General features: G+C 34.4%; 2 protein-coding genes across 2 annotated transcripts; one reads left to right on the top strand and one right to left on the bottom strand.

Annotated features, from left to right (window-relative positions):
* Positions 1 to 3,343: 3,343 nt before the first annotated feature.
* LOC145116243 (multiprotein-bridging factor 1b-like) lies at positions 3,344 to 5,096 on the top strand. The gene is made up of 4 exons (XM_079052605.1): positions 3,344 to 3,587; positions 4,337 to 4,420; positions 4,519 to 4,601; positions 4,689 to 5,096. Exons 1-4 carry the CDS (start codon positions 3,449 to 3,451, stop codon positions 4,806 to 4,808), a joined length of 426 nt encoding a protein of 141 aa, XP_078908731.1. The 5' UTR covers positions 3,344 to 3,448; the 3' UTR covers positions 4,809 to 5,096.
* A 1,760-nt stretch (positions 5,097 to 6,856) lies between these two features.
* LOC145116242 (tubby-like F-box protein 7) lies at positions 6,857 to 9,640 on the bottom strand. The gene is made up of 4 exons (XM_079052604.1): positions 9,169 to 9,640; positions 8,519 to 8,606; positions 7,826 to 7,955; positions 6,857 to 7,716 (listed from the first exon to the last, which is right to left on the bottom strand). Exons 1-4 carry the CDS (start codon positions 9,547 to 9,549, stop codon positions 7,107 to 7,109), a joined length of 1,209 nt encoding a protein of 402 aa, XP_078908730.1. The 5' UTR covers positions 9,550 to 9,640; the 3' UTR covers positions 6,857 to 7,106.
* Between the last annotated feature and the right edge of the window lie 10,367 nt (positions 9,641 to 20,007).

Genomic DNA, 20,007 nt, shown 5'->3' with positions numbered 1-20,007 from the left:
CGACCTCATAAAGGGACTACAGTCCAATCATCTGGAAACTATTGCACCTATAAAGACAAAAACAAAGAACCTAGGAAAACATGAAATTTTCATGTTCAAACATTTTGAGCAATCCGAAGTTGATCATGAGTGGGATGACTACAGGTTCACTTTAGACGAATGGAACTATAGTAGCAGCAACCAAAAATGAGACAAACCTATGGTCATTGGAGGCTTCATAGGGAAAAATTACGTAAGGGACATTTACGTAGATAACAGTAGCTCAATGGATGTAATGTATAAGCACTTTTATAAACAACTTTTGAGTAATGTTCAAAAGAAGATAAAGCCACCTGAAACTCACTTAATCAACTTTGTCGGGCACAATGTGTGGCCGGAAGGGTCAATCACACTATCGCTTACCTTAATAGACTATAACAATTGCAGAAACGACACTAAACCGATCAGGTTTGACATCATCAATGTACCATCACCATACAAAGTGATTTTAGAAAGAACGACAATGCACAAATTTAGGTCCAAAACGTCAACCAACCGTGTGTGGTAAAATTCCACACAATTTCGGGGGTCGGGACAATATCGACCAAGAAAAGAGTGGGTCAAGCAAAGCGGGACCAAAACGAGAGCAACACGGATATCGATCGTGATAATTCGACACTTCTGAAAGAAAACAAAACACCTACCGTCAAAGTAAATATTTACAACGAGCGCCGAGAAGAGGGCGGCAAGAATATAGAATACAACACTTTAAGACTAGAAGCAAACAACAGTCTGGGAAAGGCAATCAAGGCATTGGCCAAAGCAGCAACATGGCAAGTCCTGGAGCAGAACGCTTCGATGATTGTAAAACAATTCACGTGGACGATATGAATAACAATAAGCAATGATTAAAGGGATAGTAAAAGTACAAAAGAAAAACAAAACGAGGTTACAGGGAAGGACACCAACCATTCGAAGCAGATAATGATCAGAGAGTCTGAGTAGACAAGAGTAAAGGCAAAAGCAGACCGAACAGAGGAAACAAAAAAAATACAAAAAAACTAAAGGGCCAACAGAAACGAAAAACCGAAACCAAGAGTATGAGAGAAATCTATGACAAAGAAACGAAGCAAGAAACACACATGCATGTTGCGAAAGAAAACATACGAACAAAATGGACACGGACAGCTTGTCTTGCATCATGGGGATCTAAGAAAAACCGCACTGACATAAGGGGGATGACAACACCAAAAAAACCTGACAAAGCATATGCGAACAAAGTAGGCACACGACTGTACTAGGATGGGCCGACTAACTATGGACCGCTCAGATATTATGGTGAAGGAACGACATTCTACAAAATGCATCATTGTAAAAAGTGCAAGAGCAGTGAACATTTTGTTCCAAGTTAATGAAACAATGGTTGGCTGATCATTTAGCCACAAAATACAATTATTCTTTAAGTATAGCTCGGCCAACCAAATACACAAACATTTCAGTCAAACGCATAACCTTGATCATGGCTACATAATGCATCCCTACCCTGCCGTTTCATAATCATCGGCATGATCGGCTTCACCGAGACAAAGGTGGGAAAGGACACCTGAACATCGGCATTAACGTCCTTGTCGGTGATGGCGTCAGGGGTACCCCGACAAGGTGCGTACTGTGACATGGGCTTCTGGTGAAAGAATGACTCGAAATATTTGGTGCTAGACCTCCCGTTGGTTCCGTTACCTTTGACAGGAGACGGTGTACACGGTTTTTGTGGTATGGGGTCTCTTAGATATGGTGGATCCGACATAATTATTGTGGTATTTGACAGCCGAGTCTGCAACAGCGTCTTTGCTACATCAATTTATCATCAAGTGCTAGCTGGGATTTAGTCATTTTTTCTGGTGGAAAATCGTTTCAAAATTCAAAAAGTCCATTGATAGGTTGTTATGACAATTTCAAAGTCAACACCAAACGCAAATCGATGAATATATATATATATATATATATATATATATATATATATATATATATATATATATATATATATGGATTGTTTTATATGTAGATTACTAGAGAGAAATAGATACACACAATTCAAATTAGAAGGGTTTGATTTAGATTTGAGAATTATCATAAGCATACGAGTTAAGCCATTCAAGATGATGGTGTATGCCGGAGTGACGGAGATGATGGGTGGTTGTCGAATCTTTGAACTAGAGATGGTGGAGCGGATGTAGGTGAGAGGGGCCATTTATGTAACTATATGACATTTTAATCAAAACAAAAATATATGAAAAATAAAAAGGTAAGGGTAAAAAGGTAATTTTATTGTACTTAACGGTATTTGTAGTTAGATTTAACGGCTTAGGGACGATCTTTGTAATATCCAAATAACACAAGGACCAAATTTGTCCATTTTATTGAAGTTGGACTATATGTGCCTATATGACATGGACTCGTTGTATTGAAGTTGGACTATACATGCCTATTAGAGTAAATCATATGAACAAACATTGTGATTTAGGGTAGCCTACATATTTAGTCTTTAACCCTTTTTTTTTTATTTGTTTTTTATTTTTTTTTATTTTAACTCAAACGATCCCAATGGCTTTAAAAAGGCTATTTTGCTATTATCCATCCCATCGTTATCATCACCAGTAGAAAAGCACCCAACCATTGTGCAAAATTTGTTTCACTTTGGGTGACCCCCATGGGACGTCTTCGTATCAGATGACCCACAACGAAAAATCATTTGGTACATGTAAGTCAATTGAAAACACGAACAAGTCTACATCTTCCTACAGGAGCTCGAATAAGGGGACATGTTTCTTTAAATTTTATGGTAAGTGATTATTATCGGATATTTCTTTTGAATTCTAGAAATCCAAATCATATAAATAAAGAATCAAGATGACATTAACGTTCTAGACATCAACAAAATACAGAGGATGAATAAGGCCAAAGTTAAACTAATTATCGACGGTGATTGGGTGCATTTCTTCTGACGACGAAAACGATGGGGTGTTGGGGGACAAAATAGTCTTTAAAGTCATGAGGATCTTCCGAGTTAAAAAAAATTAAGGACTAAATGTGTAGACTACCCTAAACATAAGGATCTTTCGTATAATTTATATAAATCCGGTGATCAATGATAACTTAAACAAAGTACATGACTAAAATAAAAATCTTATAGAAAAATCCAATGACTATTCCAATATCAGTTTAAACAAAACTAAAACACTTAAAAAAATTAACAACTAAAAATGATCTAAACCTATTTTTTTAACATTTTATAACCCTTTGATAAAAGAGCAATCCGCGATAGGAATAACACAAACCTCGTAGCCAAACACCTACGGTGGTATCATTTTCCCCCATCTATATAAGTTTCATACCCCCAGCAGAGTTCTATCTGATATTCGTACTCATCCTCCCGATTGATTTTTATTGGTAGAATAATCGAACAAAAAAGATGTCAGGTGGTCCGATTGCACAAGATTGGGAGCCGGTGGTGATCCGCAAGAAAGCTCCCACCGCCGCCGCGCGTAAGGACGAGAAAGCTGTCAACGCCGCCCGTCGCTCTGGTGCGGAGATCGAGACTGTACGCAAGGGTTAGTATTCGTGCTCTTCCCCTTTCTTCGTCATACATACATGTGTGCGTTTGTATCTTCTCGTTTTGTTTGTTCATATTCTTTTACGAGTTTCCTGTTGTCACAAGTTTGTTTTCATTGAATTTACTCTCAACGCAAGAATCATCGGTCTTACGGAGATAAGATTACGTATGCTCGTATGTTCAATTTGTTTATGTCTAGGACTTGTTTTTGTATTGAGCTAGGGTTTTGGATTTCACCTTTTTCGATTTGTTTCTGTTTATTTACTGGCTTACAGGTGTACATAGATGTCGTTTTAGATATTCTCTTAATGGATTCTTACATATAGAAATAGGCCATTCATCTGCCTTTTTTTTTGAATTACTTTATGGTTTATAACTCACATAAGCGTATCTAACATGATGTGTGTATAACAACACATTGGAAAATACTTCCTATATCCTTTTAACAAACGATCACTTGTTTCTTAAGCTAATCAACTGAAGTTGCTTTATCATGTATTAAATGGTAAATTGTCATGCTAAATCAACAGAGAAGCATATTGTTACCATATTTCAGATTCTTGAACTCTGTATTGACACGAGTCATGAGATTCTTCATAAAGGCTACCATTTCATAGACCTGTTTTTGCTATGTATGGCCTATTAATGTTCTTTCAAGCTCTTTTATGGAATTTTTTCAGAAATCTGACCTTTAGCTTGGGTTATATTTGATCAAAAGTTTGTGTGGTGTTCTTTTTCCTTTTGCAGCTACTGCAGGTTCAAACAAGGCTGCCTCTAGTAGTACTTCTCTAAACACTAGAAAGCTTGATGAAGAAACTGAAAATCTCACCCGTAAGTCAATCTTATATTAAAAGTTAAAAGCAAAACATAGTTTTGACAATACTTTGTACTTTATACTTTATTTAATTATGATTAAATTTTATGAACAGATGAGAAAGTACCAAGTGAGTTGAAGAAAGCTATCATGCAGGGTCGAACTGAAAAGAAGCTTACACAGTCTCAACTTGCTCAGGTTTACATCTCTCTCTTTGCTAACACTCATACAGATTAAATCTAAACTTACATGGAATCTGATTTTTTTTTTTATATAATTTTGCAGCTGATTAACGAGAAGCCCCAGATTATACAGGAGTATGAATCTGGGAAGGCTATACCAAATCAACAGATAATCACCAAACTGGAAAGGGCTCTTGGTGTGAAGCTCCGGGGTAAGAAATAGAGGACATTAACAGTTGACAGCTGCAGAGGGTTTGTGACTTTTGCAGTATTGTTATCAATGTTTTTACTAAAAAGATAAAAAAAAAAAAAAAAGAAGTGGGGGTGCACAAAACCTTTTGTTTAATTCCTCTGGTTTGAGTTGACCACTTGTGTTGTGGACATGGTTCTAAGAAGATCTTGTTTGTTATTGTGGATTTTATTATGGTTTGGTCTTGAGATGCATCGATTTGTGGTTCATCATAACGCTTAATATATAAATGTCTGTCTGTATGGCCGTTACCAGTTCTAATCTTCTTAATTTGGGTGTCTGGATTGGATTGTGCATAATACTTTTTGGGTTGAAACTCAATAAAACTTGTTTTACCTTAACATGGTTATAGATTATTTTAAGGGATATTATCACTTTGAAATTGGTCAAATTGAAATATATATTTTTTGTCAGAAAAAAAAACTACAGTTTTTATATGGTTAGGTTGACAAAACCAAAAAAATTGGAGTTCTTTACAATTCATTAATTAATTCCTAGTTGAATGAATTGTCCTTTGACAAGGTAAAGATTTTAGATTTTGTTTTGTATGTTTTATCAAACCCATCCCATCTACACCTACACCCCACATTTTATGTTAGAAAGACGATTAAAAAGAGAGAAAATGATGAATTTGTAGCAAATTTCAAGTAATAAGAAAATGACTATGAGTGATAATAGGGAAGAAGATGAGAAAGAAATAAAGACTAAATGGACGGGTTTCTCAGAGCAAATAAATTTTTTTAATGAAATCCGAAACGCCTTGTCTATGTATTATCTATGGAGTTTGAAACCAGACAGTTGTCATTTTGACATTTTGTTAGAAAAATTGTCAAATTTTTGTAAGTAAATATGGTCACTTTAATGAATATTCTTATTTAACTAAGTGAGTTTGACGAATCAAATATGTATAATGTAACAACTACACACAATCTCATTGAGATTTGAGAGTCTTATTTAACTGAGTTTGATGAATGTTACCAAAAATGGTCATTTTAATGAATATTCTTATTTAACTTGGTGAGTTTGATGAATTAGGCGTAGTTGATAAATATTGTGTGGTATTAGAGTTCTTGGATACATCATGAAGACCTATTAAACTATTGTATTCAGACAATTAATCTACTGTATTAAATCATATGCCACTTAGGAACAGTGAACTTGTGTGGCTTTCATAATTTAGCCACAATATTTTTGGAGATTGTCTATTTTAGTCCCTCACCTGCTTTGGATAGCCATATTTGCTCCTCCGCCGCCTCTGTAACCCGTAACCCAATCACTTTACCGTGTTTATACTCCAATAGATGTCTTCCACAAAATATGGACTCTGATCTCTACCCTTGTTTGTATAATGTAACAACTATACACAATTCCATGGAGAGTCTTACCTCCACTTGAGTATAGAGACTCCTACCAGAGAACTCTGACAAGAAAAAGAGCATGTGATGACGAAAAGGGGTGGATATACAAAACTAATACCAGAAATAGATATAAGATGTTGATAAATGAACAAAATATAGATAAATACCTAAATCAGCATATAAAATTTCAGACTTGTACTACTACATCATCATAGTTTTTTGTCTCCATTCCCTCTAACTTAGATCATTTCCATGAGAAGTCATTTTTTCTCATGTTTAACTACAAATGATCTTCCCAGTTCCTCCTAGTTTGCAATTTGCCCCCCTCTTCCCCTAACGATCTTCACCCTCCTTACTTTAAACGTTGGTTGTATCCTTTGAAAATGTCCTTACTTTTTTTTTTGAAACGGCATATAAATCTAATTAAAAATGTCCTTACTAGTATATACACTATAGCCTAGCATCCTCATTTCTGCAACTTGTTACACGCCTTCTTTCTTGGCCAGCATTTAAAGCATGTCCACCCATTATAATTAGCAAAATTTATTAAAAGCCCAAATAACATTATATGAGAAAAATATAGTTTCTAGTCGCTTTTAAGAAATAAACTTGTAATACTATCAACATAATACAATCCTCTCTCACATTCCTTCAAGAATATAATAGTACTAATCCACTCCTTTCCATCACATATAACAAATCGTCTCATTTCATTCAGCATTACATTCCATTGTATCAAACTCTACCTTACAATGTTCATCATGTCTATGTACATAGCATACAACATCCTAAAAAGTAAAAAACACAATTTCAAGAAAAAAAAAATAACATCAAACAAGTTCTCTAAAGCAACATACAAACACCATTTTTACGACACGTACACATTATAAGAGAGTAGGTGTAGGTGTAACTACTACTCGCAGGCAAGCTTGGTTCCAAAACTGGTGAGAGAAATAGCAAAAGCATGAAAAGCAGACAATGGCTGCCTGTAATCCATAGTAAACATATCATCACCCACCTTTCCAAACTGAAGCAAAACCGTCTCCCCATCACCTATCCCTCCCGGTTGACTCGGGTCCATCGTCCCCACCAACTGAAAATTCTTCACAGATGCCACAGTCACCCTCCCATGAAAATTCAAACACCAGCATTGCAAGTGCTCATGCCACCTTGGCGCTTTATTCCTCAATAAAGTCTGACCAACACCAACAGATTTTGATTTTGTTAGCTTGGGTTGTTCTGAACCTTCGTTTGATGATGATGATGATGATGGTGATGATGATGATGTTGATGGTGATGATGATGGAGAGGCTAAAGAGGCTACCATTCTTCTTGGACCTCTGGATTTCAAGAGGTTAAATTTGTATGACACCTCACCAATTTCAAAATTGCCGCCAGCTGGCACTTGGGGGCTGATTTGTTTGCTAGTGAAACGACGTGCTGACTTGCTGTTTGAGTGTTTTGCACTGTTGTGGGGAGGTTGGCTGTCGTACAGTGTAAACTTTGTCCCCAGAAAATCCGAGCTGCATATCAATAATTTATTATAAATAAATCAGTTCATAGTGTTGTTGTTTATAAATATAAATATGGAAGAAATACCAATTTTCTTCCTATTTAGAAAAATTAATATACCTCAATTTACCAACGTAAGCATTGCTTCCTTGAGATAAATCATGTGGATCAAGAGATATTATGTACTCTGTATGAGCACCATGTCTGTATCTACGTGCTGCCAACAGAAACTTACCCTTCTCTGTAAATGCTGCCAAAAACAAAATCCAACTTAATTATTTAATTAACACTTCAAGCTTACTGAATTTCATTATAATTTGCTAAAAATATCACTTATACATCCAACAACACAAATTGAGAAACCTTTTGGTCATTCTGTAAATTTACATATATTGTATGGTCCGATAGTTCAATGTTCGATTTTAAGGGAACACAATGAAAAATATAATAATAGACATGATAACTCAATCTGCTACACACGATTTAAATCAATCCTTCCTAATTTGGTGCATTAAATACTTTTCTAAGTTGACAAGTGGTTACTTTTATATGAAGTGAGCATTATAGTTGTTCTCTTTCATATGCATGCCAGGAATAATAAAACTTCTATGTCGCATTCTGAGATGTCAACAATATTGTCATACAAGTCAAACCAAAAGCATGACACAAGCAAAATACCTTAGATTTCTTTGTCTCATGCATCATTTGTGATTGCTTGACTTAAGTAACAAAGTGTGCAATTGTCTTACCTAATGTTCCCCTAATTCTAATACATATCAACCACAAAGAGATTAATGCAAAATTTGTACTTACATGCAGAAGCAGCAAGATAGAGGTAAAACATTGAGTTTTTCTTGTCTCTCTTTATGAGGCATTGAAGTTGATTATCGCGAGGACCAGGCTGCAAAGAAACCAAATAGATCATTCAGAAATTTGAATCCATCAAAACATGAAGCTATTAAGACATAAGAACGTGCATAGCACGTTGAACACTTCCAGCCTCTTGATTTGGACCTCAACAATGTATAATTTATCAAAAAAGAACAAAAAATTTTCCATTTGAGTTGTATAAACTATCGCGTTATAACAAAGAACTCATCATTTAGAGGGTACTAACTAATTCTTTCAAAAACTTATCCCATGTTAACTCTTGATAAGCTTATAATTACCATTTGAACATTGTAAGCTTAATTATTCCACCTAAAATATGATTGGCAGCAATTTGCAGAAAATATAATAACAAGCTCATACAGGAACACACATGTGTCTGGGGGGAATAGATTCGAAGAAATTTAACTTCTTGAGTATCAAAATCTGCTATTGAATTAGCTGTATGCGTATCTAGGGCTTACTATAGCACAACCAAAAACAATTAAAACACACAAATGGTCATAGCCTAAACAATTAGGGAAATCAAGAACGAATATAACTCCGACACAAAATAAAATCAAATCAAATCGAACCTGCTTAAGGCAAGAAGGGAAGGTGATATTCCCGCCCTGAACCGGAGGTTTAACTATCTCTTTGACAATCTCTCTCCACTTTTTACACACACATCCACAAGCGACGACGCTTTGCCGAAACGGCCATCGGTCCTCGGTCGCTTCGACTCGCTTGATTATCTCTCCTATGAGCTCCGGCAACATATTAGACCAAGAACCTTCTCCGTTTCCGGTTCCGTTTTCGTTGTCGTTTGGTTCAACGGCGACGGCTTCATTTCCATACACAACACCACCAGAAATTTGATGCGATTTGAATTGTACATTTTCTAACGCTGTGTAATCCTTGGACGATTTGGATCGGCTGTTGATTCGCCGGGATAGGAATGATCTTCGTAGCGACATCGGTTGAGAGAAAGAGGGGGTTGAGGTTGGGGCGTGACGAAAGAGAATGATGAAGAAGAAAAGGGGAGAAAATGGTAAAAGAAATTGAGAAAAAATGAGAGTTGTAGAGAGTCTGTTAACGTGACGCGTCTGTCAGCGGATCAAAGTTGACAGACAGGGCGTGCGTATGTCATGAAACGGAATTATAAAATCTGATACGAAGGTGTGTCGATTGTGTTTTGAGATTTATCATGTAAATATCATGATTTTGATTTTTAAGTTTTAATAATTATGTTTTTTTGACGTTTTTGCATAAATAGTTTTTATTTTTAATTATTTGATTGCTAGATTATCATTAACTTTACTTATCAAAAAATAGATAATATTATAAAATATTTATCTTTACTTCAAAGTTCAAACTATTTTGGAAGGTCTTTTTTGTGTTGCATATAAGAACAAAAAAACTTTCGTTAATTATGTTATATGCTAGTTTCATAAATAATTTAAACTTATTAAATATTTATATAATAAATTAGTTGAACTTATATATTCCAATATTTTTATGGTCCACTTTTAAGTAAATAGTTATCTAATTTAAATAATTTAAGATTAATTAACTAAGCTCATCCAAAATCTCAAATGTAACTAAAGTATTTGTATTCGAATATTTAAGTAATTATTATGTACAATTCTTTTTAAATAAATCTCATACACTTCCTAATTTTTTTAGGTAATCTCAAAAATAAAGTTATTTTTTCTTTGGAACGATGGAATTTTATATATAAAAAACTAACAAAAAATTAAGAAACAACCAATTACAATAAAATAGAAGCTAAGGCATGTTTATGAAGCTAAAAATTCCATCCAAGCCTAGTTTTGCTATATCTATTGTAAATCCAAAAAAAAATGGCCTATCTATTACATCATAAAAAAGAAGAGATTTCCTAAAGAGGACCATTCCAAAAATAATAGAATTTTGAAAATTCCATAAACATCAAAAAAAAAATAGTCAAAACCACAACATCAAAAGCCTTCTGTTGAACTCCCCTTAACGAAATATAATCAAACAAAGAACGTAAAGACTGAACGGAAATCTGTTCTGGAAGACGAACATCCCACCAAATAGTAATACGACTCCATAAGTCAATCAATTCACTACATCCTGCAAAACGACGATTTATAGTCTCGATCACACTAGAGCAAACAAGACAGATAATCGACCCCACCTCAATACCTTTACATGAAAGCCTCTCTCTCTCTGGTAAAGATACTCTGCAATTGCATCCTCCATATAAGAATTTTGAGCTTTATGGAGACCCAATTATTCTATCTAGTCTCCATATAACCCGCTAAAAGCAAACCGCTATCAAGAAAAGATCGAGCCAAAGAAACATTAAAATTGTCAGAGACATCAAAGAGCCACCCTAGAAACATTAAAATCTGGTCTAGACTCCAACTCAAGGTTCTACATCAAAACCATGAAACCGTCCCAATGTGTCTGCTCAATACCATCCCTAGGCATACGTCTGAAAACCTATGTGCCCCAGTCTAACACCACTTGATCTATGACTGAAGCATGTTTGTGGTTATCCAACACATAAATCATATGAAAAGACACTGCAAAAGGCAACCCTCCCATCCAAACATCATGCCAAAAAGACGTAAAAGCCCCATCCCCCAGCATAATCAAACATAGGGTATGAAGATCAAACCTACAGTCACAAATATGGACTGGCATCGGAGAATAATACCATTCCAAGGACCCGTTTAAGATCTCCTTGAAGCCAAAGAAGTACATCCCTCATTTGTACCATAAAGAGATTTAACAACCCTCACGCACATCAAATCCGGAGAATGGAAGAATCTCTAGCGCCATCAAAAAAACATCCCCCTATTAAATGAGAACAAACATCCCATTCCCAACCCACCATCTCCTTTAGAAGCCAAAACGTTATCCGATCAAACCCACTGCATACGTCTCTCATCCAAATCCACACCCAAAAGAATCTAACTCTCAATGACTCCAAGGATCTAAGAATTGTACAAGGACCATTCTTGTAATTTTGTCTTTTTTTTTAATGTTAAACTCCTAAATGATGTTTACAATTCCAACTACTTGAATACTATACTACTAAACCACAAATATTTTGGTGAAAAAAATAACTATTTGGTATCCATGTAATTTAAACTATCCATGAGACTAATCAACTTATCATTTAATATGATTTTGACTCTTTACAACGACATATCTCATCTCGAATGTAATGAGATAAGTAGAAAAATAAATATCTACAATCAAGCCTCAATAAAAAAACGACTTCATCATCTATAAAGATTTTTTACTATTTAACTTTTAATAATTGTTTGAAAACACACATCAAACCATCCCCTAACCCTCACATTTTTTTTTGTTTAAATCCAATACTTTTTGTAGGACTTATTTTCAACGAGTAGCTCATGAAAGTTATACCATATGTTTACTTGTCTTCTAAGAAATATAATCATTTTCATTTTATAATTTTAACAAAAAATTTACATATTTCCTTCCAAACTTTTCGGTTTGTTATAACAATTTTTTTTTTGCAAATATTGATTATGATTCATAATTCTTTTAATATAGTAAGGTGTGTATCAATTGAACGATATATTTCCTTGGGACAAAAGGAGGCTATTTAGATCAAAACAAATAAAATAAAGATATGTAAATATGAATGCAAAAGCTATTTTATTGGGATATAATTTAGACAACATAGTAAAACTGGTCCTATGTTTTGTAAAAAAACTATTGTAAAAAACTAGGAGAGTCTAAAAAGTTTTCAACTTATATGGAACGTCAAAAATCAAAAAATTTCTGTGGTTTTGGTCATAAAGAGTTGAAAGGTCCATTTTGCCATTTTCATTTCCTTTTTGTATTTTTTATACTTTGGACGACCTTTACCTTATGCATTTCATTCATTTAACCCGGTTTTCTTTTAACTAATTTATTCTATTTTATCTGTTTAATCAATTAAGACATGATACAATTTATAACATCATATATATATATATATAGGGAAAAGTTCAATAGAGAACCATTATTAATCAAAGAACCAAGGAACCAATCCAAAGCGTCGGAATTTAAAACGATCAACGGCAGAAGGAAGGGTTGTAAAATTTTATAATGGACGCATATGTACCGGATTATAACAAAACCCACTTCCTTTTTTTCATTTAAAATTTTTTTTAGGCCAAGTTTTTTATCGAAAAAAAAAACGAATATACCGTTGTTCACGATTTTCCGTCCTCTTTCCATAGAGATCCATGATGATATATAAAAAACGAATTTTTTTTTCCGAAAAAAACCCACTAAATTTTCTTAGTTTTTTCAATATTTAAGTTTATTTTTATCAAAAAAAAAAAACTAATTATACCAAAAATATTAATTTTTTGTACTCTATTAATATACATCAACACCGATTAAACAAAAAAAAAAACCTCGAACAGTGTAGATTCACACTGTGAATCTAAACTGTAAATATTTCAATTTTTAACATTCACAATATGAAAAATCTCGAACAGTTCAGATTCACATTGTGAATCTGAATTACTATTATGCACACTGTGAATCTGAGAAGGTTCACAAAAAAAAAACCTCGATCAGTGTAGATTCACATTGTGAATCTAAACTGTAAATATTTCAAATTTTAACATTTACAATGTGAAAAAGCTCCGATCAGTTCAGATTCACACTGTGAATCTGATTTATTATTATACACACTGTGAATCTGAGGAAGTTCACAATGTGAATCTGAACAGGTTTACAATACGAATCTGAACAAGTTCACAATGTGAATCTGAACTGAAATATCGTTTTTTTTTTTTAAAAATATGAATATGAATCTATGTTTAAAAAGTACAAAAAAATATGATTTTGATATATTTATTAGTTTTTTTCTATAAAAAATAGACCTTAACTTTTTTCATTAAAGAAAATGAAGTGAGTTTTTTTCGAAAAAAAAAAGTTCGTTTTTTATATATCATCATGGATCTCTATGGAAAGAGGACGAAAAATCGTGAACAACGGTATATTCGGTTTTTTTTGATAAAAAACATGGTCTAAAAAAAATTTTAAACGAAAAAAAGTGGTGGGTTTTTTTGTAAAGGGTGGATTTTTTGGTATAATCTGGTGTGTGTGCGTCCAATGTAAAAGTGTACATCTATTTCCTTGGCCGTTGATCGTTATGATTTCCGATGCTCACGATTGGTTCCTTGGTTAATTATGGTTCTCTATTGAACCTCACCCTCTATATATATATATATATATATATATATATATATATATATATATATATATATATATATATATATATATATATATATATATATATAAGTCGATGGATCTTTGTACCATTGATCCAACTCTGACAAATCAAGTATCCAACATTGGGGATAGGAGACAATATTGGTAAATCATACTTTGTGTCACTGTTAAAGGTAAAACTTGGTAAATCAACCAAAATTAATGTTTTCCACTTTTTGAAAACTTAAGTATTCATATGAAACTTTAAAAAATCAAAGTCAAAAAGAAAAAATCTTCAAGTATGACATTGAAGCTTCCATTCTTATTCTAAGATCCAAAGAGTATAATATTATTATCTTTCTTTATTTTTTGGGAAATAATTGAGTTAAACGTTGTAACTTTACTTTAAGTTGTGAAATCGAACTGACAACAAGGAAAATGAACATAGTTTATTATATTTGTTAAGAAAAGATAAAAACAACTTTTTGAAAAAGTCAACATAAACATATGCGTAATCGTGTAGTCAATAACTGGACCCAAAACAAATTCCCATAGATAGCATTGTTTTGGTTAAGGAAAATGAACAAAGTTTATGACATTTGTTAAGGATTGAATCGACATCGGCCTCGAAAGGTGGTTATTTGTTTAAGGTGTTAAACTCAATGTTGTTTTGGTTAAGGATCCGACCTTTAGAAGTTTTGTTGGGTATGGCTTATGTGTCTACCCTGTGTTGAAAAAGAGTGGGCTTGGGAACCCACATGGGGTTTGGAGGGTGTTTTAACACTAATTTGTAAGGATGGTGATAGATTTTATTTTATGCATCTTTTACGGTAATTTTTATTAACATTTAGCATCATATTTTACACATTAGCATGTCATTAGTTTAAATAATGTTCAGCTTATATCATTCATTAGAATTCCCGTATTGCTTATGTTTTTATGTTGTTTTCAGATAATTTGAGTGGAGTAGTACTTTGGGAGTAGCTTCGGATGCGTTTGATGGAGCATTGGAGTTAATTAGACCTTGGAACTTATGAATGATTATGAGAAATGCTTGGAAGCTGTTTTGGTCAAGAAAATTTTGATCTAACTGATACTACGAAGATAGATTGCTACATTCTAAAGCCTAAAGGATGTTGCCGGAAGCTTTGACCCCTTGTTAGTATTTTAACCATATCTCATGACTCATTCTTCCGATTGACGAGATTCAAAATGTTTCAGAAACTAGACAAAATTATGGACGGCTTTTATGTTTGTGAAGAAATAAGAAAATCAAAAATGCGATCATGGAACCCAAAAATGTGATCGCATTTTCACTTCAAGGTTGTAAAAAGTTCAAAAATAGAAGCATACTTCATTAAACGACAATTCTGGAAAGTTTGGGCAGAAATGTGATCGCATTTTGCAATAATGCGATCGTGGAATTGCTTTACTTGCTCCGGGAGCTTCTGATTTGCATATAAATACAACCCCTTTGATTAGTTTGAAGCCTAGCCAATTCCTGAAACTCCAACTGACGAAAAAAATAACTTCTGAGGCGATTTCTCTCTAATTTCAGCGATTTCTAAAGAGCTGAAGATTGTTGTAATGTCCCAAAAATAAGACCATAAAATTTTTCATTTTTAGATTAATAAAACATCAAACCATATCATTGTCATAAATGGGGATATTGCCCCAAGAAACGAGACATCATACTCTCTATTTGCTATGGTATGCTTTGGTGGATGTGGAAGGTGAAAAATGATAGAATCTTCACACAATGTACCATTAACCCTTCAATGGTAGCTGATAACATCAAGGCAATGGTGTTTACTTGGTTCAAATGCAGGGGAAAAAATAAGGGGATTAGTTGGATTGATTGGAGTATCTTCCCATCCCTAAACATGTAATATGTTTTTCAGCTTCACTGTTTTTGTTCCTTTCTTCATTGTAGTTGTTCATTTGACTATTTTGCCCCTCTAGCCTCTTGCTAGTTTGGGCTTCTTAATATATATTTGCATTTTCCAAAAAAAAAGTATTAATTTGAAAACATATTAGGTAAGTTGGATCATATGTGATGCTTAATAAATACGAGTGATCCTATGATGAAAAGTCATACTAACTTTCTTTTTTGTTCTTTTTAGACAAAATTACAAGTTTGGTCCCTGTGGTATGTCAAAAGTTGTAAGTTTGATCCAAAATATTTTGGAGTTGCACCAGTGGTCCAAAAGGGTCATTTGTTGTGAATTTGGTCAAAAGGCTTAACAACTGTTTATGACTTCCGTTTAGGTGACGGTAAATCTGTCAATTCACATGTTCTTCTTTAATATTCAATTAATTTAATACCCATTACCCCTTATTAATATATGTCAACATCTTTTTCCCCCCTCATCACTACTTAACCATAATTTCCTTCTCTCGTTCTCCTCCTTCTCCTGCTACACAAAATCGACAATGGTGAGGTGCTTTTATGGTAAAATGGTGATAGTGTGAACTGTGTGTACCGATAAGAACCCAAGGAGCGTTTTTTGAGATGTCCTAAGGAGGTTAGTATTTATGTGTTGGGTTGTAAAGATTTTTCACAGATCACTCAATTTCTTCTTATATTTTGCTAGGATTCGACATGTGGATTTCTGGGTGGACTGATCCTCCAATGTGTGAACGTTCAAAAGCAATAATACCTGCTTTGTTGAGATCAATCAACAAGATAAAGTATGCACTGAAAAAAAAATGAAGGAAGTAATTGTATGATCCCTTCAATCTCTTTCATTTTCTAAATTTTTATTCATTTTACAATTTTCGTAATTAATTACAAAAAATATATATATATATATAAACCTAAAATAATACGCACATCCCATTGACATCCCTTCAATCTCTCTCTCTCTCTCTCTCTCTCTCTCTCTCTATCTATCTATCTATCTCTTTTTTTTCTCTCTCTACTATTCACCAGAGACCACAAATGTCACCGTTGGAAACCACTGGTGTCATCCGTCGGTATTGTTGGAAATTGTCACCACTAACTGTTAGGATCTCTCTTTCTCCGTTCGAAGGCGACTTCCAGATCCGGAAGACGAAAAGTGAGAAAACTCGTCGGAACCCTCGATTTCCGGCGATGAAAATGAAACCCTTGCTCGATTCCAGTGAAGAAAGAAAGAAACCCTAGCTTACGACTTCGTGTTTTCAAAAACCCTAGCTCTGCCTTCGTCTATATCCTTCGTTCGCCACATTTCCGATAAGGAGATTAAGAAACCCTAATCTGAAGCATTCCACCTTTCTGCTAGTGACGTCGCTGGCGACGCTAGAAAGATGTTGCAAATCCGATGTTTGAGAGTAGGGTGAAGTAAACGTCGAGATGGTGGTGCTCCAGACACGATAATCGACGGAGCCACCGTCTGTGGCTCGAGTTTCCGAAAGAAGTTGTCATCGAGTTTCCGATCTTTGTGTTGTAAAACGAAGACTCCAGAAAAACGGTGACATTATGAAGGCGACGACGAGATCGAAGATCGAATCAAGGTTTTACAGATCGAAGTTGGTTTGGGTTGCTCAGAGTCATCTGTTGTTCCGCTCTCTTTTACCTTCTTTAACGAGAGGTGGTAGTCTGACGACGGTGGTGTCCAATAGGAGGTAGCGGTCCGACAACATTGGAGATATATATATATATATATATATATATATATATATATATATATATATATATATATATATATATATATATATATAGAGAGAGAGAGAGAGAGAGACAGAGAGAAAGAGAGAGATGATGTTTGTGTGTTATAGGTGGGGTAGTGTGACAACCCAGCTGAGAATAAGTCACCAACTGCCGTTAATATTTAAGGATAGGACGTAAAATTCTAATAGGAACATCCTTGTAATCACACGATATATTTTAATATATTCGAATTTTTCGTCCCTAATTACATCAACCATTAGGCTAAAAATAAGTGCGCAAAAATTTATGTCACTTTGAGATCATGTTAACATATTTAGACTCTATAGGTTACCGCGATTTCATAAATATAAATTTCTTAAGAATCTGACACAGTATGGGTGAGATATAACATTTATGGTAAATAAAGATCTATCATACTTAAAAAAGTTATAACGACGAAAATTACAAGGAGATTGGTCGACTTTTGGAAAAATTCACCAACTAGGCAATCATAGTATTACTTAAAGTAAGAATTATGAGGAAATGATTGCCTAAAACGGACGTCATATGAGAGAGCTATGATTTTTATAAAATCATAACGGTAATAAAAACACGTCGAAAAACGAAGGTCAAAACTAGACAAAACGACCAACATGAAAGTTGTAGAGAATGACAAGAGCTACATGGATATATAAAAGTCGTTGACAACAAAGTTCGTATGCGAGACTTACAGAATTTCAAAGTTGAATTTTTATCGTCGCGCGCGCTTGCGCGCACTGACACCCGATACGTCGAGATATGGGATGACGTGACACACTGAGATGAGGACATGTGGCAGCATCGTACGATTCATGCGTAATTATGTGGCGCACACTCCAAAACTTGCTATAAATAGCAGGTTTTGGCAACTCACTTCCTCATCCCTCTCTTTCATTTTCTCTCTATATCGTTTCGTGTGCCACTGCCCCGAGCATCTCTCGAAGTGCGAACTTGTGATTTCTACCATGTCGCAACGTTTTCATAATTCACAGGGTGAGTTCACAGTCCCATTTTACAAACCTTTTCGAGAGGGATAACGTGTCTAAAATGCAACTTTACATAGCTATTACTAATTGTAGTTAGATAAGTATGTTCATAACATCAGGATGATATTATGTCCGGTAATTACTCTACCCAAACTCTTTAGCTAATATTATGTCTAGTTGTTATGCTAAACCACTATGATAGATAAGATCATACCTAGTTGTCATGCTGGCCAGTTGCCAGGAAACGCTGAAACTTGTTATTTTAGTCACCCTTTGGATAAGCTTAGTATCTAGTGTTACTCTGCCCAAATACTCGGCTACGCAAAACATGCTAATTATATATATACATATCAGATAAATAATATATATATATATATATATATATATATATATATAAAATAAGTAAAACGGTATTAGTACAACGCGAATAACAACACGACCGACCAGGGGAGGCCCCCACAACAAGAGTTAGATGAGACACGATTCATCAACACGCTGATAGATTTTCAGCTAGCTCCCGACCTATAATCGTTAAATCTTAAGTGGGCGGAAAAGATATGTATAGATCTATACGGAGTTGACACCCCACTTATGGTTGTTAACTACAACTCGACGACATGTCGAAGCAGGCATAACTTTCTAAACACAACGACGTCCGATGAAGCGTCGTGGATTTTTGGGATCAACAGTCATAACTCAGTTATAGGAAGTCATCGTAACTTTGTTAAACTAGAACTAGCTATCTTAGACTACTACTAGGAACCAACCTAAGAAAGTAGTGATAGCACACACGAACTTGAGGAAGCAAGTTTAGGATAAACAAGATAAATTAAAACACACACGCTTTAAAAATCATAAACCTATGTACTCACCAACATTATGTTGACCTCTCAAACCACATGTATTCTTAGGAGAATGAACCCGTTTGAAGAATGAGATAACCCCGGTGATGCAGCCCGAAGTCTATGTGTTTTACTTTTGTACTTTGCCTTCGTAACCTACTTGTACCTTGAACAATTATGTAACATATTTTATTTAATAAATAAATAGTGATGTTGTGTAATACATCATGTGTATTTTCAATGTATATCTTGGCCTGAAATCTCAACATCCCAACGTCGCACAGTCTGGCGTTTTCGCTGCCGGTCAGAGGTGTAACAGGTAGGATTATTAGGGACTGGGTTGTATTTTATTTTCTTTTTTGTTTAATTTTAAATCAGAAAAATAACAAAAAAATGAAAATGAAATTTATAAGGGGCAAACATGTCATTTTAAAAAAAATCAAAATAAATTGGACTAAAATTGCAACAAAATTAAAGTTGTAGACCGGTAGTGCGTAGTCTAAAAGTTTTTGGACCAAAAAAGCAATTGTCGACTAATCACAAGGGATTATTTTTGCAATTTTATCAATATTTTCTAATTTTATGTGGTATTTCGTGAGAGATTCGAAGTGGTGGCATGACAGCCTTGTAAAGTTAGTGGGACAATGCTTGAGTTAGTGGTTTAGCAGTCCAACTGCTTTGACCACAAACACACACGAAGAC

The sequence above is a fragment of the Lactuca virosa genome, chromosome 5 (assembly GCF_052849685.1).
Source record: "Lactuca virosa cultivar CGN04683 chromosome 5, Lactuca_virosa_CGN04683_v6, whole genome shotgun sequence".
Classification (NCBI taxonomy): Eukaryota; Viridiplantae; Streptophyta; class Magnoliopsida; order Asterales; family Asteraceae; genus Lactuca; species Lactuca virosa.
The sequence above is the reverse complement of the archived record's forward strand: the minus strand, read 5'-3'. Positions and strand labels throughout refer to the sequence as shown.